A 24,689-nucleotide genomic window follows, 5' to 3' on the forward strand; every position below is an offset into this window, starting at 1 on the left:
CGTGAATATTTTGTGCAATTCCATGCACGATTCGTGCAGACATTTATCCGTCTGTGTCTTTTTGGTTTCTTCAAGGGAACCCATCATTTAACCGAACTCCTGTAATTGCTGTGAAATACCTGCGTAGACTGTTTAATGGCGGCTGGCGCTGCCTCATAACTCGGAGGAGGTTCAGATAATGTGGATGAAAGCGAGTTCTTCTTGGGAAAATCCTGGGAACCTTTTGTTAAATTAGTCAATTACAGTAGACATCCAGCGAAGTTGTAGCACATCCCGCATTGTCTCCCGCCATGTGCTGCCTGGGCTTGACTTAGATTTTTGCTGGCATTAAAAGAAACCAAATCTCATCCGTCTCCTGTAGCTTCATGCGTCAATCTGTCTGGTCTTTGAGCCCACGACATTTTAAGCGACTTATCAGGATGCATGTGTAAAGAGAGCAGAGCATCTCAAAAAGATAGGACTGGGAGGAAGGAAGGAGATGTTGCTGCGTGTATTTGCAGGTTTGACGAGGCTGTCTGGGTCAGAAGGACCAAAGATGGTAAAAGCAGACATCTTCCTGTCTGCATCTGACATATTTATTTAAATACTGCAATGACCACTGTTTTTTTTTTTGTAAATGATTTTAAACACATGAGATCCATATGTCCTCAGAACCGACGAAAGAGACGTCACATTATGTGGATTCTAACAACACTGGGTGATTTATGGTATGGTTAAGAGGAGAAAGTGATTGGCAGGTTTTATGAGCGGAGAATACGTCACTTCAGCTCGTATTATCAAGCAGAGAGCAGACGTTCGCTTGTTATTTCAAACACACTTCGAAAAGTCCATTTCAGAACATCAAAATGGAAAGCTGAATGACAGCAGGTCAACCACTTTACCTGGCACCAAACACAAGATGTCTTGCTTTCAAAGGATGCTTTTTTTGTTGTTGCAACATGTGTTTTGACCCATTACAATTCACGACAAAAGAAAAAAGTTCTGTTTGAAAGTCTTTTATGTGATTTTCTTTTGAGAGGTTTCTAACAGTATGTCTTTCTATCTATGCAGACATCGACGAGTGCTCTTTTGATCGCACCTGTGACCACTTCTGCATCAACTCTGCCGGCAGTTTCCAGTGCCTCTGTCATAAAGGCCACGTCCTCTACGGCCTGGCGCACTGTGGGGGTGAGCCAGCACGCCTTGTCTCTTGATGTAAATCTCTGCTATCCATCTCTTTGCTAACCCTCCATTAGTTGCTCTGATTGGCAGGAAAAAAACACACTTTAAATAGACTGTTCATTTAAACGTTTGACGGACAGTTTAACACTCCCTGCAGCATCCTGTGTATCATTAAAGACCATAACAGATAGTTGTTGCTGATAAATGAATGCACTTTTAGACAACTGCTGATTTACTTCCAAAGCATACTCCTTTAATTTGGTATCCTACTTTTCAGCCATTGTTTTTTTTTCAGCCACGTTAACAACTTGGCTCAGATGGTCTTTGGTCGAGACTGAAATATCTCAACAACTAAAGGATAGATTGCCAGGAAACGTTATACAGAGATTCATGGTCACCAGAGGATGAATCCTGAAGACATGTAGCTCAAAGCACTGTTGGGCCTAAGTACAGTCACAGAGCCTTTAGCCTGGCTGTAGGTTCTTATTCTTGTTACATAATGTGTGAAAGTCAACGTCATTGATCAACTCGAGAACATTTGGTCTCTCTTTCTTTTTTCCCCCTTTTTTAAATAAAGGTTATTCCAACATCTGACAATGTTGAGTTGCCTTCCAAACAGCATTATGGGTTTCAAAGATTCTGTTTATTTGTATTGTTCATCTTTTCACCCTGTGACTCTGCATGTCACAGCTTCCTTCAAAATAGAACCATTGAGATGTCTGAATGTAGATTTTTAAATTGATTAAAATGAACGCAAACAGGTGGCGGTGAAATTAATCGAAGAACTTTTGCCGCACTTGGCAGTCGCGTGACGTCTTGGCGGTTTGTGCTGTAGTTGCATGAAGGTGGAGGTGGAGTACGACTGTGTTCATTAAACATTAGCGGGTACCTACAGTACTCTGGTGTGGAACAGATAGCAGAAACAGCCTTTGGTGTCAGAAGGAGGTGTGCGGGGGCACATCAGATCTGCCTTGCAGGCAGCAAGAAGCCCGCCAGAGCACATCGGGGTGTTGCGGCGGCCCTTTGATGGAGTGTGTATCACCAGTAAGAATCTGCTGCTGTCTCCAGCGCCTCAGGGCCTCACAGTAGTTCTGGGAGAGACGGAGAGACGGCATATGCACTTGAAATACATAGCTTTGCAGTGATTTGTTCTTCTTCTTTGTGCGCGCGTGTGTCTGTAGTTTGACAGGTCGACTGATCAGGAATGTTGCAACAGAATGTAGAGTAAGCAATGAGACCAGAGAGCATTAACGTGTAGATGTGTGATATCATGAGGTCTGCACAAACACAACAGTGTAGTCAGTTACACCCTCAAAGAGTACGAAATGGGACCGTCTTAATGCAGCGTGCCGAATTGAGGACCAGTGCATGTTTTACCGCTATTTCTCCCCATGTTTCCTGTCTATATTTTGACTAATAAAGGTAAAAAGGCCGTAAAAAAAGTTGGTTTCTTACAACGCAAGAGCCACATTCAATATAGTTTTATTTATGTTGCCCAATTTCACAAATTTGCCTCCGACGGCTTTGCAATCTGTACAACGAAGGACATCCTCTGCCCTTGGACCCTCCCATCGGATAAGGGGTTTAATAAGAGCAACAGATGAGGGATGCATCTCCCAGGACAGACAGAAAGTGCAAGAGATGTCATGTGGGCAGAATAAACAACGAAATAGATTTACAACACAGCAAATCCATATGACAGAAATTATATACATTTATGATGAGAGTAGTAATATCAGCAATAATGTACAAGTAATTACTCATAATAAAAGCAGCTGTGCATATCATAGAATGATAATAGTAGCAGTAATAATAATAGAAATATGACGAATAATAATAGTAGCCGTCTCACATGCTGGAAGTGGAACATCTGTATTAAATACCTGCTTTTTGAAGCTCAGCTGAAGCTCGGGCAAGTCGGAGAGATTGTCGTCATGCTGCTGTGCTGAGATGTCGTGTTCTGTCGTAAGAGGTTGCTTTTATCTCATCTCACCCCTGTATATATGGTTGAACTGCACACACGGGCAGCTCTATTGGCTGACAATGCAGGTAATGAAAGTACCAGAACTGGATTTGTCGGGCTTTTGCTCGCATGATGGACTGTGATCAGGCCACAGTGAGCTGCTGAAAGGAGAGAAGACGGCGTAAGTGACTCCCTATTCCATTGAGCGAGAGAGAGAGAAGGTGATGAATGATTTCCTCTCGCTTTTCATCGGCGCTGTCAGAACTGTTTGATAACCCCAGAGATTGATGGCGCTCCCTGTTGTACTTTTTCACTCCTGACCATAACCAAGGTTATGTTGTTCCACATGTGGTTTATCAGCCGACGTATAACTGCCAACAATCCAGAAAGCGGTGCTCAGTGTTCAACAATAGACTCACCCTAAACAAACCCAATTAGGTCAGTGACCTGCTGTCGAGCATTGTGCCGAGGCCTGTCAACATTCCTCCCGAGTGAGCGTATATCCAGCCATTCTCCCTCTCGGCTAGCAAAACAAACCCGCTCATTTTTGCTGAACTGGGAGGAAAATAGTTTGACTGGAAGCAGTTGGGACGAAATACTTTGTCGTTCTTTTTTTAATTTACCTCATTTGATCCAACCAGCATTGACCTCAACAGAAGGCTTTCTTCTGGTGCTGACAAAATGTGTGTTTTACATGGATCTAAGAGAAAGCATGAATGTAATCCCCCCTAAACCTCACAGTTTAAGTTGATATCTTATCTAGCTGTCCAGATTGTGTTTAGGAAAACCCCTCTTAAATACTCACACTGTGATGTTTGGACTGCGAGTTTCTGATGTTGATGATTCAGCACACAAAAGTGATTCAAATTTGAGGACGGCAAGATTTCCATGAACAAACCGTCACGAAATTCCTCTCAAATTCCACAAAGCCATTGTTGAGTCTAACTGTCAGTTTGTCTTTTTTGTTTTCCTTCCCCGCTCATCTCATCTTCTGTAAGAGCACGCAAAGAAAAATACTTTGGAGAAAGGTCAGAGTACATGTATTCGGTTACGTTTCAACGATGGGAAGAACAGAGAAGTCGAAAATGACTGTTGCTGGCAGATGAGTTGCGCTTCCATCAGATATTCATTCGAGCTCTTCGTCTTTTTAAATTGAGTGTTTTGATGCAGAGGACAGGCAGCTCACCTCTCACTGCGTTTCCAAGCAGCTCTGGCAACAAACACATTGCTGTTGATGAAGTCATCATCCTCTTCAGGGAGTGCCGTGGCACGCGGACTGTTTTTATTCAGGCTGACTGTTGAATAACAAAAGAAAGAGCATTGATATGTCAGCAGGCCCGATCTTCAATCACTGCCATCATCTCCGTCTCTTTCCTGGTGTCTCCGACGCTTGTCCTCAGCCTCCGCTCTGCCTCATTTGACTCATTTTCTGTCAATGGCAGCCAGCCTGCATCTGCATCCCGGATGCTTTGAGTGGTTTTTAGCTCGGCGTGTGTTTTGAAGAGCTGATTGCAATTTACTGCTCACCACAATTCTTCCACGCTCGAGAGGAAAGAAGTTTTTGAACATGAAATTGAATGTGGCAACAGGGAAACGAAGAAGGACTTCTGTTTACACGCAAACACATTCATCTTCCTAGAATGTGACTCTCTGACGGGATGAAGTGACCTGACCAGCTGTGCTGGATCTTGATTGGTCAGTTTCGCTTTTGCTTTCCTCAACCACATTGACTCCAGATCTTTTTTTTTAACTGGCCACATTGTTTCGCAGGGTTTCTGATTTGATAACGAAGAACCTTTTTCCTCCTTTTTAAAGTAGGTGTGTACAGTTCGTCCCGGTGACACTTGCGTGTGTCCACTAAAAGTCTTCATGTCAACGTATTCATTCACAGATATCGATGAGTGCAGCATAAACCATGGAGGTTGTAAATTTGGCTGCGTCAACACTCTGGGGAGCTACGAGTGTACCTGTCCACCAGGGTACAAGCTGCACTGGAACAGGAAAGACTGTGTTGGTATGTAGCAGCACTGCCCCCCTGTGGTGCATTCACTGACTCGCACTCAAAGCACTTTCCTCGTACCAGTGCCTGCATATGTTTCTCGCACTGTCTCCGCTTTCTTTGCCTACAGTGTGTGATTCTCTGAGTCTTATTTTCCCCTCAGAGTTGATGAAATGTGCTGTTGGACTGGTGGCACCAAAGGCCACTCTGACCTGTAGCAAGACGGGCAAGAAAGAGAGCTGCTCTCTCACCTGTGCCTCGAAGGCTCACTATCTGGCAGGTATGTCACCCACAGTGAGCGTGCAATCACAGAACCGATGTCATTTTGAATTAAACGTTCTCCAGACTTCATTTGTTTGCGTGTGACCTTTTGCAGAGTCTGATAACAGCTACTCTGTCAGTTGTGGTATCCCCATCTTCAGAGGGAAGTCCACTGCCAGGCTCAACTCCAGCAGTAGTCAGGGCTGCATAGGTTCGCTGCCCTCCAGATTCCTATAATCGAACCCTTTTTAACGACCTGTCAATCACAGGCGGTCTGTCTTTGCTGTGGCAGCAGTGTGACGTTGCCGTGTGCGGCCCCCTACCCACTGTGCTGTGTTTTGTCTGTAGAGACTTTGGCCCCTCCGGTGAAGCAGACGGCTTCTTTCAAGATTAAAAACGCCAAATGTCACCTGCACCCGAAGCTGACCGGCAAGACGGAGGACAGAGGACGGACACTTGGACCAGGTCAGTGCTGCTGTGTAGATCTGCTATTATTCATGGCCACGTGAATGGGTATCAGGTATAATTAAGAGCTGAAACAATGAACTGAATATTTAAAATGTAAAATTAATTCATTGTTTTAATCATTTTTCAACATTCACTGGTGCCAGTAAGATTTTGTTGTATTTTTTTGTCACAAACAATTATTATTATTATATACACTTGTTGGATAAAAGAAGCAATTTGGCTCTGGCAAATCACAAAGCGCATTTTTCACAATTTTCTGACATTTTACAGACAAAACAATCAGTCGATTGATGGAGAAAATAATTAGCATCTTTCAAAAAAGGATATACATATAAATAAGTTGTAGCACTTATGTAACTGCTAATGCTGTATCTGCTGCCTTTGATTCTCAAGCATGAATCAACATGAATTATGATTTATTGATGTGCGATGGGGCTTTGTTGCTATCCTGTTGTTCACAGGAGGGGGGCAGCCCTGCAGCAACTGCCTGGTGACATTTGTCAACCTCAAATGTGACTCCTCTAAGAAAGCTAAAGGGCGACGCGCTCGCAACCCCGCAAACAAAGAGGTGACGCGTATTACGCTGGAGCTGGAAGCTGAGGTCAAACCGGGAGACACTACAGGTCAGTCATCTAGTTTAACGTGATCATTAGTCCAATACGATCAGGAGCTGCTGTGTGCTTGTGACTCAAACAAACGTTGTCTTATTGGACCATAAACAGCGAGTTGCAATCTCAGCTGCCTGAGACAGCGCATGGAGAAGCAGGTGAAGACGTATATCAAGGCTCTGAAGAAGTCCATCAACCAGGAGCGCTTCCTGATCCGAGTGGCTGGTTTGGAATATGAGGTGGCCCAGAAGCTTCCCCAGGCTACTCCCAGTCAGGAGAACTGTGGGCCGGGCTGGGAGAGGGACAGCGGGCGATGTGGTAAGACCGGAGAGCTGGACTCGGGAGCCTTGGATGAGCTCATTTACTGTGATGTCATGTTGACGTCGTCTCGAGACATATGCCGTCATAACCTGCAATACGTGGTCTTGTGAGGTGAAGTAAACACTCCGTGTTCAATTTATTAGGTACACCTTCACACTGTAATGAAGGCAAATACAAGCGTTCAGCCATGAAGGCTGCTATTACAATGCCTATAATAATAATAATAATAATAATAATAATAATAATTTCAAGTTTCATGTTGGGAACAAGCGCATCAACCAAAAAAAAACCGTGTTCCAGGTTTGCACTTTTTTTTTTACTGATTAAACTGACGCGAGTCCTCTCTGACCGGAGCCGTTGTGGATATTCTCTCAGTCAGATGCTTGTCGGGGTCTTACTACCATGGCGAGCAGGAGCGCTGTGTCCAGTGTCCACCTGGCACTTTCCAGGAGAAGGAGGGGCAGCTGGGATGTGACCTCTGTCCCGGCAGTGACGGCCACGGGCCTGTCGGGGCACGAAACATCTCCTCCTGCGCAGGTAGCCTAGTTCTTGTTTTCAATATCAAACATGTACTTCTGATCGTTATGTATTCCTACTTAGTAAAGCGTCTCTCCATGCTCTGCTCATCAAATCCAGGCCAGTGTTCAACGGGGTCCTTCTCCAGCGATGGGTTCAAACCTTGTCAGGCGTGCCCTCAGGGCTCCTACCAACCAGATTTGGGGCGGACCCTGTGCTTCCCCTGTGGGGGAGGACTGGGCACCAAGCGGGAGGGTGCCAGCTCCTTCCATGATTGTGAAGTCAAAGGTCAGCTTGTGCCGTTTTTTTAATGCAGTCAAAGAAGAAAATACACTCGAATCATTTTGCAAAACCTTCCCCAATTAACATCTGTATTCATTTCTGCCCTGCAGTTCAGTGTTCTCCAGGTCATTACTACAACACCACAGTACACCGGTGTATCCGCTGCCCAGTGGGGACGTATCAGACAGAGTTTAGACAGAACTACTGTATTACCTGCCCTGGGAACACCACCACTGATTTTGATGGTGCCACAAGTGTCTCGCAGTGCAAGAGTGAGTATGAAAATGACTGTTTTGTTTTTGTTAGGTTTCTCAGACGTGAGCTGGAGTCTAACTTGTTTTGTTTTGTGTTCGTCTAGACAGGCAATGTGGCGGCGAGATGGGCGAATTCATGGGTTACATTGAGTCACCCAACTATCCCGGTAATTACCCCGCTAACGTCGAGTGTATTTGGAACATCAATCCGCCCAGCAAGCGCAAAATCCTAATTGTGGTGCCGGAGATTTTCCTGCCCTCGGAGGATGAGTGCGGAGATGTGCTGGTTATGAGGAAGAACTGTAAGTGTCTCTCGTTACAGTTTCAATCGAAGTCCAAGTTAGTATTTATACTGCATATCATTTGCACCATTCAAACCCGATTAGTCACCATTGTCTTGTGTATGTGCCCCTACAAGGGTCGGCTACATCCATCACCACCTACGAGACGTGCCAGACGTACGAGCGGCCCATTGCCTTCACAGCTCGCTCCAGACGTCTCTGGATTAACTTCAAGTCCAATGAGGCGAACAGCGCCAGAGGCTTTCAGATCCCCTATGTTACTTATGATGGTACGTAGCGTTCTCATTGCTTGCCATCTCTCTCTGCCTCTGGCTGCTTTTCATGCATAACGCTGGCGACAGACGTCTGTCTGCACGTCTCATTTTCACGAACGCGATGGAGGGAATTTCTTTAAATTTGGCACAAACGTCCACTTGGACTCGAGTTATGGCCAACAACGTGCTTTGTGAGGTCACAGTGACATTTGTCTCCCAAATTCTAATCAATTGAACCTCAAGAAGTGATGTGCTAATTTTGACAATTTCATACAAATGTCTCATAGGATGATATGATGAAGTGATGACATTTTGGACAGGCATGGACGTAAAATACAACCCGACTCGTTGGCAGATTGGTAATTCTAGCGATGACGTAACATATAGTGACTTTGACATGTAAAGTGTTAACTACAAATAACCAAAATAAGGAATAATTTAGCAAAAATGGGCCAAAATCATCTACATTGTTACACATACCACGAGGTGAGAGGGGAAATATGTTACTCCGTACTTTATAACTTCACTTCCGGGACTTATTTCATTTCAAAAGTGTTTCTCAGAATGTCATGTTGTGACTAGAAGTAATTGTGTCTCGTGTTTCTATAAATCCAGAGGACTATGAACAGCTCGTAGAGGACATAGTGCGAGATGGAAGACTGTATGCCTCCGAAAACCATCAAGAAATCCTCAAGGTGAGCAGATTTACTTGTTTGTCCGGCTTCTTTTCTTGACTATACACAAGAGCACCTGTGAAAGGTGACTCGTAAAACAATAAGCTGTACCTAACAAACATATTCGTGCTCGCATGAGTCAGAAAATACTGAAATGATTTGCTAATCTTTTCATATAGTAGGTGTGTTATTTGTTTCTCAGCATTGTGCAACAGCTTCAAATGTTGTTCAAAGGATTATTAAGGATGAAAATGTGCGTTTGTCCCTACAGGATAAAAAACTGATTAAGACTCTTTTTGATGTGCTGGCTCACCCAAACAACTACTTCAAGTACACCACTCGGGAGTCCAACGAGATGCTTCCTCGCTCCTTCATACGCCTCATAAGCAGCAAAGTGTCCGCTTTCCTGCGACCATACAAGTAAAGCCCACACAGCTGCCGAAGCACGGGATTGTGACCCCCCCCCCCCCCCCCCCCCCGCCATCCCGCAACTCTTACAGGACTTAAACACAAACATACCAGTATGTTTACCCTCTTATTTTCCATAGGCTTGTGACAATAAACACTATGCAGACCTGAGAAATAATGAAAATGTGTTTTTAGGGGTTTTTTTGTCAATCTCCACTCAGCACAGGTCTGCAATCCCGAGCTCAAGCATTTAGTGGGTACGTAGAGTATGTGAGTGGGTTTGATTTGTGTTGTGCAATGAAACCACGAAAAGAAAACAATAGAACGCCCATGTCAGACAGTAGGAGTGACGTTTTGTGAGCGCGGTTTGAGCTTGATAGAGCTAGTTGTTGTATTCGCTTAAATGAGTGGTCTGAGCTCCAACGCCTACCATTACGTATGACTTTAAGTGTTGTGCAAGTGTTGTGTAACCCCTAGTTCCATCTCCAGTGTCTGTGTGCTGTCCTCGAGGAGGAGCGGCTGTTCAATTTTGTGTCGCAGCTGCGTTCCGGGTCATTCAAAGCCTTACTATATTTCAGCTCTTAGAGCAGTTTCAAGGGTTTTACTGTTAAAACAGTCACTGTTTTGTTCCGTCCGTCTCGACTGTACCAGTGTTTTCTAACCATCGGATCATTTCTGTTGCTTTTTAAGCCAAATTAAAGCAAACACACAAACGGGTGGTTTATCAGTCCAGGAGCATAGTGGACATTTTGGAGATGAATAACAAACTAATACTTGAGAGCCACAGCGATGAGATAGCGTGACGTCTAGTGGAACATGTCTCAGAGAGCGAGAGAGAGAGAAATGTCTTTGAGGGACATTATGTTTGCTGCTGCTTTGAAAAGGTCACTTTAATTCTTCAATCTCATATTGTCTTTCTGATGTACTCTACACACCAATAGTCTCTAGGTTTAAAACTAAGGAAGCTCCGTGTCTGAAACGCTTAGTTCTTACACAGTCAGTTGATAATGTCACATTGCCTGTCTGTGGACGACCAGTTTTATTGTGTTTTTATTTCAATCTTGTAAATAATGAAAATAAATTAGAGGGTTGAATTCTTTGATCCTAAATTCCGTACGCAGGACCCCCGAAATTACTTTCTGCCCTTCACGTCTCAAATCCAAAGACACCCAGTACTCCCTTTGAAACACCCCCACTTGCATTTTCTTCTGTCCCAATGAAGACAGCTCTTCCAAAGACCGGCCAAAAAGGACGGGTCACTTTGTCTCGTGCACTAAATTTAGAGCCCGTCATTCTACTTTTTAAAGTACAAAGTGCAATGACTGAAAACACGTCGTACATTTTTTGTTACACCCTTTTGTGACGCCACAACAAAGCGTGTGAAATGTGATTTAGGCTGCATTCTTGTTGACTCATTTTATTAAATATTTATCAGTCACTATGGGCAGACGATGTTTCAAGTTGCAACTGCTCTTAGTAAGAGAAATACAAAAGCATTGTAAAATCTGTCAAGAAATGTAATAAAAACGGAAACATTTGGTAAAAAGAAAATAAGTGATTTCAAAAACGGCGACCAAAAGAGTCAAATTATTTTAAAATCGAACACATTAGGATCTTCCAAGTAGATCAAGGAATCGCTTGACATTTTTGGGAAATACGCTTTTCTTGCCAAGAATCGTATGAGATTGAAACAACTCTCGTCTGGACAGATGGCTTAGCACAAAGCTAAAGCTCACCAATTACGAAATAGTTGGAACGTTTTAGTCAGTGGGGTGGGGGCTATGTGTTGCATTGTTTTATGGCTAGGACATTACTGGAGTGTTTGAACTCGGACGCTCGGCAAGAAAGGGAATAAATATTTCTCACGATGTCGGGACGAGTCTTTAGTCCCACCATTCCTAAATCCTTAGCACCACCGCTTCAGTCAAATTGGTATCGCCGACTGCACGGTGATTTATGATGATCCCATCACAGTGTCAAATTTAATGGAGTCAACGGTTCGGGGGGGGGCCCATTTGTGTAAATAAAAACAAGTGGTACAGGATGTGAAGTGTACCGTCTCAAACTCTATTAAGTAGGCTACCCAAACTTCAGGATGACAAAGGGATTTTGATGCTGGGCCAAGCCACGAAGAACTCACGTCAGGTTGAAATGCCTCTACAGGGCAATGCGTCCGCGTACTACAGGCCAACGGGCAGCATCCCAGTGCGCTCCCTCGGCCCACATGCCCCAAAACTCCCCCCTCCCACCAGAATCAGCTTCTTTCCTGCAACCTGATACGTTTTTTTTTTGTTAATTGTTGCCTTTTAACGAGAGTTTGCTATGATGTATCATAGAGTTGATAATGATATTTGCACTTGAATTGTTATTGCTCATGTAAAGAAATGTCTGGATTTTGTATTGTCTTTTTAAATGAATGGATTTGGTGTTCTTATTTTCTTGTAGCTTGTTTGTTCATGAAATGCTCACTCACCGTTTAGTCTGTAGAGATGATACATAACATTATCAGCTGTTAAGAAAAGAACAAGCTATGTACAGAGGTGAATGAAACAGGTTTGTACTTGTCACTTAGCCAAGACACTTATTGAAATAAACATACTGTACTTCAGCTTCATGTCAAACATTTTAATGTCTGTGTGATGAGTTTATACAAGTCTCATGAGCGAGTAAGAAAATATCACTATTAGTGTATTATTATGGACTTGTAGAAGGAAGACGTGACGCTTAGGAGAATGCTGGTCAACGGTTTAACCAGGTCGGCTTGAAAACTGTAGTTTCACGTTTTAGCTGACTCGTTAGCCCCTCCGGTTGGAACGACGTCCTGAAATAAAAATGTGATCATAGTTAATCAAAAGTGCTGTAAAACTAAGAACATGATGCACCGCGTACACAAAACGATTGATTACTTACGTGTACATGTAGGGAGGCCAGGTGACCATCGGCCATCGCCGCCACAGGTAACGGTGCTCGGGCCGGTCTTTGTGTAGCCCGGGATGCACTCTATTGATATCGTGTCCCTGTCTTGATACCGCTTGGATTGAGCTCCCGTCCAGTAGGCGTTTGGCACATTTGGATCTGGACATGTTATTTCTGTGAGAAAACAAAACTCAATTTATATTCTAGTCGTATCAAAGAAGATAGTGACAGCTCTTTTTAAAAGACAATGAATCTTTTTAACAACTTTATAAGTGTCAAGGACCTTTGCATGTAGGAGGAGGATCACTCCACGTCCCATCCTCGGTGCACCAAATGTTCCTTTGTCCAATAAGAGTTCCCACATGGCAATGATAGCGAATCTCAGTCCTGTATGTGTGAGATGGCTCGTGAGGGCCAGTCATCTCTGCATTCGTCTCTCCTGGAGGCTCCGCACAGACAACCGCTGGAAGAGATACAGTAGTGTCGGCACAGCTAAAGAGGACGGAAGCTTAAAGGCCACATAAGAAATGATGCGAGGTCACCACACCTTCACAGGCAGGAACACGTCCGTCCCAGCCTTTGTTCAGGCAGTTTCTGGTTGCCCGTCCTACAAGATGATGCCTAGTGAAAGAAATACATTTTTCAGCGAGTTTCAGAGATGGAGAACGCAAAATCTTTGAGTTAAAAAGAACAACATCAGTAGAACGGACCTCCCATTCAAATCAACAGCTGGATGGTCAATGTTTCATACATGTCAAGTCTCAGCGGCGGCCATTTCTATGTATGTAAAAGCAGGCTAACTTATTGTGTTTCTATGGTCAATGAACTGAGCACCGTACTTTTGAACTCATGAGCCACAGCAAATAGTTCAATGTCCGTACTCTATTTCTACGAGTGTGCCATAAAAATATAGTGTAACATGGTACATCATAAAAAGTCAGTATATCATAAAAATATATAATATAGTATGTAAAAACGTATTTAGGTATGGTAGTTAATCCTCGGTATCGTATGTAAAACAAAAAAAGAATTACAAAAAAATGAAAAATGTTAAAAAGGTCAGCTATAGTCTGTAAAAAAAAAATAGTCATGGTATACATACAAAGATGTATACCATGACATATATATAAATGATTTATATGTGGAATGAACTTTAAAGTAAAAAAAATATCACAAAAATGTCATAAAAAAGTCATAGGATAGCATGTGACGGCCCCTGCCTCTCACAAGTGTGGTTTTGCCAGTTTTTTGTCCTCGTGTCTCTGAAGGTGGCAGGAACAGAACCGCGGTTGTGGCAGAGTACTGGATGCAGAGCACCTGGTGCTGGAGCTCCTCGGGAATAAAAGCCCGAGGTCTCTCCTGCTCACATGGACTCATCCCTGCCAGCGTACGTCCGCTCATGCCTTGGTTTGGTCTTCTTTTGATTTGGCTGACAACACCCTCACATAATCATGCTCACACATTCACATTACTGATGTTACTGACTGACACCTTCGCAATTGTTGTCATTTATTTGCTCCATTGTAATAAAAACTTTTAATTTACCACCTTCCATTGTGTCCTTTTCTGTACTATAAGACCGGCTATGACAAGCATGTCAAAAAAAGTCATAGTATAGCATGTCGAAAAAAAAGTCATAGTATAGCATGTCGAAAAAAAAGTCATAGTATAGCATGTCCAAATAAAAGTCATAGTATAGCATGTCGAAAAAAAAGTCATAGTATAGCATGTCGAAAAAAAGGTCATAGTATAGCATGTCGAAAAAAAGGTCATAGTATAGCATGTCGAAAAAAAGTCATAGTATAGCATGTCGAAAAAAAGTCACAGTATAGCATGTCGAAATAAAAGTCATAGTATAGCATGTCGAAAAAAAGTCATAGTATAGCATGTCGAAATAAAAGTCATAGTATAGCATGTCGAAAAAAAGGCATAGTATAGCATGTCGAAATAAAAGTCATAGTATAGCATGTCGAAATAAAAGTCATAGTATAGCATGTCGAAAAAAAGTCATAGTATAGCATGTCGAAAAAAAGTCATAGTATAGCATGTCGAAATAAAAGTCATAGTATAGCATGTCGAAATAAAAGTCATAGTATAGCATGTCGAAAAAAAAGTCATAGTATAGCATGTCGAAAAAAAAGTCATAGTATAGCATGTCGAAAAAAAAGTCATAGTATAGCATGTCGAAAAAAAAGTCATAGTATAGCATGTCCAAATAAAAGTCATAGTATAGCATGTCGAAAAAAAAGTCATAGTATAGCATGTCGAAAAAAAAGTCATAGTATAGCATGTCGAAAAAAAGTCATAGTATAGCATGTCGAAATAAAAGTCATAGTATAGCATGTCGAAAAAAAGTCATAGTATAGCATGTCGAAAAAAGTCATAGTATAGCATGTCGAAATAAAAGTCATAGTATAGCATGTCGAAAAAAAGTCATAGTATAGCATGTCGAAAAAAAGTCATAGTATAGCATGTCGAAATAAAAGTCATAGTATAGCATGTCGAAATAAAAGTCATAGTATAGCATGTCGAAATAAAAGTCATAGTATAGCATGTCGAAAAAAAAGTCATAGTATAGCATGTCGAAATAAAAGTCATAGTATAGCATGTCGAAATAAAAGTCATAGTATAGCATGTCGAAAAAAAGTCATAGTATAGCATGTCGAAATAAAAGTCATAGTATAGCATGTCGAAATAAAAGTCATAGTATAGCATGTCGAAAATAAAGTCATAGTATAGCATGTCGAAATAAAAGTCATAGTATAGCATGTCGAAAATAAAGTCATAGTATAGCATGTCGAAAATAAAGTCATAGTATAGCATGTCGAAATAAAAGTCATAGTATAGCATGTCGAAAAAAAGTCATAGTATAGCATGTCGAAATAAAAGTCATAGTATAGCATGTCGAAATAAAAGTCATAGTATAGCATGTCGAAAAAAAGTCATAGTATAGCATGTCGAAATAAAAGTCATAGTATAGCATGTCGAAATAAAAGTCATAGTATAGCATGTCGAAAAAAAGTCATAGTATAGCATGTCGAAATAAAAGTCATAGTATAGCATGTCGAAATAAAAGTCATAGTATAGCATGTCGAAAATAAAGTCATAGTATAGCATGTCGAAATAAAAGTCATAGTATAGCATGTCGAAAATAAAGTCATAGTATAGCATGTCGAAAATAAAGTCATAGTATAGCATGTCGAAATAAAAGTCATAGTATAGCATGTCGAAAAAAAGTCATAGTATAGCATGTCGAAAAAAAAGTCATAGTATAGCATGTCGAAAAAAAAGTCATAGTATAGCATGTCGAAAAAAAAGTCATAGTATAGCATGTCGAAAAAAAGTCATAGTATAGCATGTCGAAAAAAAGTCATAGTATAGCATGTCGAAAAAAAGTCATAGTATAGCATGTCGAAAAAAAGTCATAGTATAGCATGTCCAAATAAAAATCATAGTATAGCATGTCGAAAAAAAAGTCATAGTATAGCATGTCGAAAAAAAAGTCATAGTATAGCATGTCGGAATAAAAGTCATAGTATAGCATGTCGAAAAAAAAGTCATAGTATAGCATGTCGAAAAAAAAGTCATAGTATAGCATGTCGAAAAAAAGTCATAGTATAGCATGTCGAAATAAAAGTCATAGTATAGCATGTCGAAAAAAAGTCATAGTATAGCATGTCGAAAAAAAGTCATAGTATAGCATGTCGAAATAAAAGTCATAGTATAGCATGTCGAAATAAAAGTCATAGTATAGCATGTCGAAATAAAAGTCATAGTATAGCATGTCGAAAAAAAGTCATAGTATAGCATGTCAAAATAAAAGTCATAGTATAGCATGTCGAAAAAAAAGTCATAGTATAGCATGTCGAAAAAAAAGTCATAGTATAGCATGTCGAAAAAAAGTCATAGTATAGCATGTCGAAATAAAAGTCATAGTATAGCATGTCGAAAAAAAGTCATAGTATAGCATGTCGAAATAAAAGTCATAGTATAGCATGTCGAAATAAAAGTCATAGTATAGCATGTCGAAATAAAAGTCATAGTATAGCATGTCGAAAAAAAGTCATAGTATAGCATGTCGAAATAAAAGTCATAGTATAGCATGTCGAAATAAAAGTCATAGTATAGCATGTCGAAATAAAAGTCATAGTATAGCATGTCGAAATAAAAGTCATAGTATAGCATGTCGAAATAAAAGTCATAGTATAGCATGTCGAAATAAAAGTCATAGTATAGCATGTCGAAAAAAAGTCATAGTATAGCATGTCGAAATAAAAGTCATAGTATAGCATGTCGAAATAAAAGTCATAGTATAGCATGTCGAAAAAAAGTCATAGTATAGCATGTCGAAAAAAAGTCATAGTATAGCATGTCCAAATAAAAATCATAGTATAGCATGTCGAAAAAAAAGTCATAGTATAGCATGTCGAAAAAAAAGTCATAGTATAGCATGTCGAAATAAAAGTCATAGTATAGCATGTCGAAATAAAAGTCATAGTATAGCATGTCGAAATAAAAGTCATAGTATAGCATGTCGAAAAAAAGTCATAGTATAGCATGTCGAAATAAAAGTCATAGTATAGCATGTCGAAAAAAAGTCATAGTATAGCATGTCGAAAAAAAGTCATAGTATAGCATGTCGAAAAAAAAGTCATAGTATAGCATGTCGAAAAAAAGTCATAGTATAGCGTGTCAAAAAAAAGTCATAGTATAGCATGTCGAAAAAAAAGTCATAGTATAGCATGTCGGAAAAAAAGTCATAGTATAGCATGTCGAAATAAAAGTCATAGTATAGCATGTCGAAAAAAAAGTCATAGTATAGCATGTCGAAAAAAAGTCATAGTATAGCATGTCGAAATAAAAGTCATAGTATAGCATGTCGAAAAAAAGTCATAGTATAGCATGTCGAAAAAAAGTCATAGTATAGCATGTCCAAATAAAAATCATAGTATAGCATGTCGAAAAAAAAGTCATAGTATAGCATGTCGAAAAAAAAGTCATAGTATAGCATGTCGAAATAAAAGTCATAGTATAGCATGTCGAAATAAAAGTCATAGTATAGCATGTCGAAATAAAAGTCATAGTATAGCATGTCGAAAAAAAGTCATAGTATAGCATGTCAAAATAAAAGTCATAGTATAGCATGTCGAAAAAAAAGTCATAGTATAGCATGTCGAAAAAAAAGTCATAGTATAGCATGTCGAAATAAAAGTCATAGTATAGCATGTCGAAATAAAAGTCATAGTATAGCATGTCGAAATAAAAGTCATAGTATAGCATGTCGACAAAAAGTCATAGTATAGCATGTCGAAATAAAAGTCATAGTATAGCATGTCGAAATAAAAGTCATAGTATAGCATGTCGAAATAAAAGTCATAGTATAGCATGTCGAAAAAAAGTCATAGTATAGCATGTCGAAATAAAAGTCATAGTATAGCATGTCGAAATAAAAGTCATAGTATAGCATGTCGAAAATAAAGTCATAGTATAGCATGTCGAAATAAAAGTCATAGTATAGCATGTCGAAAATAAAGTCATAGTATAGCATGTCGAAAATAAAGTCATAGTATAGCATGTCGAAATAAAAGTCATAGTATAGCATGTCGAAAAAAAGTCATAGTATAGCATGTCGAAATAAAAGTCATAGTATAGCATGTCGAAATAAAAGTCATAGTATAGCATGTCGAAAAAAAGTCATAGTATAGCATGTCGAAATAAAAGTCATAGTATAGCATGTCGAAAAAAAGTCATAGTATAGCATGTCGAAATAAAAGTCATAGTATAGCATGTCGAAATAAAAGTCATAGTATAGCATGTCGAAAATAAAGTCATAGTATAGCATGTCGAAATAAAAGTCATAGTATAGCATGTCGAAAATAAAGTCATAGTATAGCATGTCAAAAATAAAGTCATAGTATAGCATGTCGAAATAAAAGTCATAGTATCGCATGTCGAAAAAAAGTCATAGTATAGCATGTCGAAAAAAAAGTCATAGTATAGCATGTCGAAAAAAAAGTCATAGTATAGCATGTCGAAAAAAAAGTCATAGTATAGCATGTCGAAAAAAAGTCATAGTATAGCATGTCGAAAAAAAGTCATAGTATAGCATGTCGAAAAAAAGTCATAGTATAGCATGTCGAAAAAAAAGTCATAGTATAGCATGTCGAAAAAAAAGTCATAGTATAGCATGTCGAAAAAAAGTCATAGTATAGCATGTCGAAAAAAAGTCATAGTATAGCATGTCGAAAAAAAGTCATAGTATAGCATGTCGAAAAAAAGTCATAGTATAGCATGTCCAAATAAAAATCATAGTATAGCATGTCGAAAAAAAAGTCATAGTATAGCATGTCGAAAAAAAGTCATAGTATAGCATGTCCAAATAAAAATCATAGTATAGCATGTCGAAAAAAAAGTCATAGTATAGCATGTCGAAAAAAAGTCATAGTATAGCATGTCGAAAAAAAAGTCATAGTATAGCATGTCGAAAAAAAGTCATAGTATAGCATGTCGAAAAAAAGTCATAGTATAGCATGTCGAAAAAAAGTCATAGTATAGCATGTCGAAAAAAAGTCATAGTATAGCATGTCGAAAAAAAAGTCATAGTATAGCATGTCGAAAAAAAAGTCATAGTATAGCATGTCGAAAAAAAGTCATAGTATAGCATGTCGAAAAAAAGTCATAGTATAGCATGTCGAAAAAAAGTCATAGTATAGCATGTCGAAAAAAAGTCATAGTATAGCATGTCCAAATAAAAATCATAGTATAGCATGTCGAAAAAAAAGTCATAGTATAGCATGTCGAAAAAAAGTCATAGTATAGCATGTCCAAATAAAAATCATAGTATAGCATGTCGAAAAAAAAAGTCATAGTATAGCATGTCGAAAAAAAAGTCATAGTATAGCATGTCGAAATAAAAGTCATAGTATAGCATGTCGAAATAAAAGTCATAGTATAGCATGTCGAAATAAAAGTCATAGTATAGCATGTCGAAAAAAAGTCATAGTATAGCATGTCAAAATAAAAGTCATAGTATAGCATGTCGAAAAAAAAGTCATAGTATAGCATGTCGAAAAAAAAGTCATAGTATAGCATGTCGAAATAAAAGTCATAGTATAGCATGTCGAAATAAAAGTCATAGTATAGCATGTCGAAATAAAAGTCATAGTATAGCATGTCGAAAAAAAGTCATAGTATAGCATGTCGAAATAAAAGTCATAGTATAGCATGTCGAAATAAAAGTCATAGTATAGCATGTCGAAAAAAAGTCATAGTATAGCATGTCGAAAAAAAGTCATAGTATAGCATGTCCAAATAAAAATCATAGTATAGCATGTCGAAAAAAAAGTCATAGTATAGCATGTCGAAAAAAAAGTCATAGTATAGCATGTCGAAATAAAAGTCATAGTATAGCATGTCGAAAAAAAGTCATAGTATAGCATGTCGAAAAAAAAGTCATAGTATAGCATGTCGAAAAAAAGTCATAGTATAGCATGTCAAAAAAAAGTCATAGTATAGCATGTCGAAAAAAAAGTCATAGTATAGCATGTCGAAAAAAAGTCATAGTATAGCATGTCAAAAAAAAGTCATAGTATAGCATGTCGAAAAAAAGTCATAGTATAGCATGTCAAAAAAAAGTCATAGTATAGCATGTCGAAAAAAAGTCATAGTATAGCATGTAAAATAAAAGTCATAGTATAGCATGTCGAAATAAAAGTCATAGTATAGCATGTCGAAAAAAAGTCATAGTATAGCATGTCGAAAAAAGTCATAGTATAGCATGTCCAAATAAAAGTCATAGTATAGCATGTCGGAAAAAAAGTCATAGTATAGCATGTCGAAAAAAAAGTCATAGTATAGCATGTCGAAAAAAAGTCATAGTATAGCATGTCGAAAAAAAGTCATAGTATAGCATGTCGAAAAAAAGTCATAGTATAGCATGTCCAAATAAAAGTCATAGTATAGCATGTCGAAAAAAAAGTCATAGTATAGCATGTCGAAATAGAAGTAATAGTATAGCATGTCGAAAAAAAGTCATAGTATAGGATGTCGAAATAAAAGTCATAGTATAGCATGTCGAAAAAAAGTCATAGTATAGCATGTCGAAAAAAAGTCATAGTATAGCATGTCCAAATAAAAGTCATAGTATAGCATGTCGAAAAAAAAGTCATAGTATAGCATGTCGAAATAGAAGTAATAGTATAGCATGTCGAAAAAAAGTCATAGTATAGCATGTCGAAATAAAAGTCATAGTATAGCATGTCGAAATAAAAGTCATAGTAAAGCATGTCGAAATAAAAGTCATAGTATAGCATGTCGAAATAAAAGTCATAGTATAGCATGTCGAAAAAAAGTCATAGTATAGCATGTCGAAAAAAAGTCATAGTATAGCATGTCGAAATAAAAGTCATAGTATAGCATGTCGAAAAAAAGTCATAGTATAGCATGTCGAAAAAAAGTCATAGTATAGCATGTCGAAAAAAAGTCATAGTATAGCATGTCGAAATAAAAGTCATAGTATAGCATGTCGAAATAAAAGTCATAGTATAGCATGTCGAAATAAAAGTCATAGTATAGCATGTCGAAATAAACAAATAGTATAGCATGTCGCAAAAAGTCATAAAAAAGTATGTCATAAAAATTATTAGTACAGTGTGTCAGAAAGATTCCTAAATAATGACAGTAGATTGAAAAAGTCACATTATAGTATTAGTATAGTACAACATGTCAACGCAGAAAGGCAGGATAGACCAACGGCCATTTGCATGTGTACTGTGACCGTTGAAGCGGGCTAACTCATGTTTCTATGGTCACTGCGCAGTGCTGAGCGCTTTTGAACAAGTCAAATGACCAGCAAAGAGCTCAAAGTCTGTTCTACTCTGATTCCATCTATATGGTCGGACAGCAGTGCAGTATACGGATGTTCCTTACCCCTCATTGCAGACCGCTGTAGCAGTGTCTCCAAACTGTACTCCAGTATAGGTAAACAGTCCGTTCAGAATCTCTCCTGCAGAGCCACATGACTTTCCTTTGGAACGTGAGAAAGGTCAAGTTAAACGGGTAATACAGTAACACAGAAACACATTAATACATCTCTAAACTAGGACTGAGAAGGATCATAAAAAAGTTCTTACGGTCACATTTTAGCCGCAGTGGTGTCCACTTTGCTCCGACACACCTGCGATACCTGCTGCCGCCTGAGGCACCGTATCCGAGGTCACACACGTAATGGACTTTGTCGCCACGAGCGAAAGAGGTCATCGTGAAGTACCGGTCGGCGAGGTTGGCGTTGGAGTCGCGGGTGGTGACTGGCACATCGCATCCTCCTGCTGAACAGACCAAAGGGTCAGTCTGGATGAACAAACGTGTCACCACTTCTTTCTTTAATAAACCACACAAGTGGCTAAAAAACAAAGTACTCACTTTCTTTATCGGGTGAAGGCAGGCATCGAGGGGGCTGAGGTTGCCACAGGCCGCCGGGTCCACAAGTGATCTGCTGAGCTCCATCCAGCTGGAAACCCCGGCTGCAGGTGAAGGTGACGTAGTCGCCCACTCGGTATACAAAAACACCTCCGGTACTGTTCACAGAGTTGGCCACTGCAGGGGTGGAGCAGGTTGCCTCTCCCTCTGAAGAAATTACAATTATTATAGCTGGGGGGGTCAGTGTCTTGCTCAAGGACACTTAGACTCAGGACACGTCCCAGCCAAGGATCGAACCGTCAACCCTCCGGTTACCAGACAACCCTCTTTTGTTGACATAGAGTCAAAAGTTGTAACAGTGGGAATTTGGGATATCTTTGTATTAGTCCATAAATACTATTATTCTCAATCAAATATTAGGAATAAAAGTTCAATAAATCAGGCTGTGAATGACATCTGAACAAACCTTCAGAATAAAGATGAATTAAAGAGAATTTAACTAATTAGAATTAAACCGGGAAGTTTGGCTACTGAAGTGGATATTTCTCACTCAAAGAAATCAGCACGTAAAGATGTGCATTGTAATATTCCATACATTTTGACAATTCTGAACATTTGAACTAGATATTGCCACAAAACGTCCCAAGTTGATTACTTACACGAAGCAATTATTTTGTGTTTGACACGTTTTCTGAAAATGTTTGTTTAAACATGCAATTGAGGCATTATATAACTTTTGGTGAATTTAGGAGAAATCTAGAGACTACAGTGTCTCGCCTTAAGGGATTAAACAGAAACGCCTTAATTGTGCGTCACATTCAGACAGTGTTACTCAACGTTAACGCGACACCGTCCGCACCTCTTAAGGTGCAGCGACCACATTGTGTAAAGAGTATCAATGGGTTTGCCTGTGATGATGCTCTAATGCTCGGTTGCTCACCTACACAGGACGGGAATTCATTGGTCCAGCCAGACTTCTTGCATATCATGTAGTCTAATCCCTTCACAGTGTATCTGTCGACATGAACACGTCACAAAGTCAGAGGCTTTTTCTAACAGAGTTTTAAAGATTTCCTTTGAGCGTCAACTTACCCCTCTTTGCATTTAGCATAAACTTTCGCCCCGACGAATGAATTCCCTTCATACTCAAACTCTCCGTTAGGTAGATCCCCGGCATTACCACATGATTTCTCTGTCGGAAGAATTAGATTGTAAATGACCGATCACAACATGGACAGGAGGGTTAAATGTGATTCGTCAGATGGAACAAAAACAAGTCAGACGCCTTTATTTCACCATGTTGCAAAACAAACCATATAAGCTGCTGGAACGTCTGCATGCCAGCCTCGGTGAGTTTTGCCAGACAGATCAAGGTGGAGTTTTTAGATGCGTTGTATAAGATGCGGTCTGTGTCGGTGCTCCTGAGGTTCTCAACTCCACACACACACACACAGATGTGTCTGATTGGAGTCTACAGAGATGCGCTTTACAGTAGTATTTTCAAATAGGTTGCTCTTGTTACCAAACACTAAATATGAAATTACATGAAAGCTAAACTCATTTCCAAATTTTGAAGTAAAGAGAAAAAAACAAGTCTACCCCCCTAAATAATTATAATAATAACTCCGCCTGTCACGCGGAAGACTGGGGTTCGATTCCCCGATGGGGACATCTCCCTTTGATGGGATCCATGCTTCCTTATTTTCATTCAGCTCAACAGAGAATGAAGCAAGTTTGCACTAAGCAGGAATTCTATGTTGCACAACTGGACTTTTTGTCATCACAGTGAAGCAGCGTTTTACAAATAATACTTTTTTAATTTCAAAGACACTTCACACCTAATTAGTATTCATTAACCACTCCATGTCAGCCCATTGATTGGCTGGATGAGGTCACATGGTTTTTTTACGCTCCTCGTTAGTATAGTGGACAGTATCTCCGCCTGTCACGCGGAAGACCGGGGTTCGATTCCCCGACGGGGAGTAATACTTATTTTCTTTTTGTTGTATTTCTAGTACTTTTTTTTCGGCTTCACTTACTTTCGCATTTTAGAGTCAGCTGGGTCCATTTCCCACCATCACACTGCGCAGCTCGGCTTCCTCTGTACGGACTGAAGTCCTCTGCGCATTCATAATAAACCTTCTCCCCGCTCAAGAACTTCTGCATGGTCGCATATTTCTTCACTAGGATGGAGTTCGGGTACTCCGGTGGTGCCGAACATGTCTTTGGTACTTGAGCTGTTTTGTTTTTTTTGGAAGATCAAAGAGTTAAAATATAAATAAATAAGAATCTCAAATGTGCGAAATGTGGATTTTACTTTAATTTACCTGAAGCAAGAAAGACAAAGGATGAAACCAGAACAATCCACGAGACGTTCCTCATGTTGGTTAGTCCGCGAGGCTGAATGCAGTAAATAAATCCTCTGAGACAGATTAAATCAAATGCCAGCAGCAGGCTCGGATCAGGCAATTTATAGAAGAGGGGTGGCTCACCCGGAGCAGACCAGCTGATCGACATTACGGAAACAAACACAGGGACACACGTACTGCCACCTTATTCCAACAATCAATATATGTCCAACATAACCGATGGGTGCCATATGGTGATCTGCAATAACTTTAAGGGCTAAACCAATTCAATTTAATGCCAAACAAGCAGATAAGCTATTTGGGGTGCAAACGTTTTCCAAAACATTCACATGATCTTCTAAGAATTCAGTTTAACAAGTTAGACGTTTATAGATGAAAGAAAGTCAACGTGTTTCTACCTGAGGGGAAAGAAAGCCTTAGGAGCTTTTTAGAGACATTAAGGGAACAGAACCCCCATTGGATTTCAACCCCACTGCACCTATAATAAAAACCAAATAGGCCACAAAAATCAAGTAA

At 39.6% G+C, this 24,689-nt stretch overlaps 2 protein-coding genes across 5 annotated transcripts in view; one reads left to right on the forward strand and one right to left on the reverse strand.

Moving 5' to 3' along the window:
• The window catches only part of scube3 (signal peptide, CUB domain, EGF-like 3), a 65,061-nt gene extending 54,099 nt beyond the window's left edge, over nt 1-10,962 (forward strand). For both annotated transcript variants that reach the window (XM_079273990.1, XM_079273991.1), the window contains 14 exons: nt 1,051-1,167; nt 5,016-5,138; nt 5,287-5,403; nt 5,500-5,595; nt 5,733-5,849; nt 6,314-6,475; nt 6,575-6,778; nt 7,157-7,318; nt 7,418-7,585; nt 7,690-7,851; nt 7,938-8,135; nt 8,252-8,404; nt 9,005-9,084; nt 9,335-10,962. In XM_079273990.1, coding sequence (XP_079130116.1) covers nt 1,051-1,167; nt 5,016-5,138; nt 5,287-5,403; nt 5,500-5,595; nt 5,733-5,849; nt 6,314-6,475; nt 6,575-6,778; nt 7,157-7,318; nt 7,418-7,585; nt 7,690-7,851; nt 7,938-8,135; nt 8,252-8,404; nt 9,005-9,084; nt 9,335-9,487 — 2,012 coding nt within the window. In that variant the 3' untranslated portion in view covers nt 9,488-10,962. The remainder of the gene's footprint in view (nt 1-1,050; nt 1,168-5,015; nt 5,139-5,286; nt 5,404-5,499; nt 5,596-5,732; nt 5,850-6,313; nt 6,476-6,574; nt 6,779-7,156; nt 7,319-7,417; nt 7,586-7,689; nt 7,852-7,937; nt 8,136-8,251; nt 8,405-9,004; nt 9,085-9,334) is intronic.
• A 1,138-nt stretch (nt 10,963-12,100) lies between these two features.
• Nucleotides 12,101-24,232, reverse strand: LOC306781239 (complement receptor type 1-like). Of its 3 annotated transcripts, none has more exons than XM_079273993.1 (11): nt 24,132-24,232; nt 23,844-24,041; nt 22,897-22,996; nt 22,745-22,818; nt 21,808-22,011; nt 21,519-21,710; nt 21,316-21,412; nt 12,935-13,008; nt 12,671-12,850; nt 12,382-12,561; nt 12,101-12,292 (listed from the first exon to the last, which is right to left on the reverse strand). In XM_079273993.1, exons 1-11 carry the CDS (start codon nt 24,184-24,186, stop codon nt 12,267-12,269), a joined length of 1,380 nt encoding a protein of 459 aa, XP_079130119.1. In that variant the 5' UTR covers nt 24,187-24,232; the 3' UTR covers nt 12,101-12,266. The 3 variants fall into 3 exon arrangements, with proteins under 3 accessions (XP_079130119.1, XP_079130120.1, XP_079130118.1); XM_079273992.1 differs by having other exon boundaries at nt 12,103-12,292; nt 21,519-21,713; XM_079273994.1 differs by lacking the exons at nt 22,745-22,818; nt 22,897-22,996 and having other exon boundaries at nt 21,519-21,713.
• Between the last annotated feature and the right edge of the window lie 457 nt (nt 24,233-24,689).

Source organism: Melanostigma gelatinosum, assembly GCF_949748355.1.
Source record: "Melanostigma gelatinosum genome assembly, chromosome: 8".
Classification (NCBI taxonomy): domain Eukaryota; kingdom Metazoa; phylum Chordata; class Actinopteri; order Perciformes; family Zoarcidae; genus Melanostigma; species Melanostigma gelatinosum.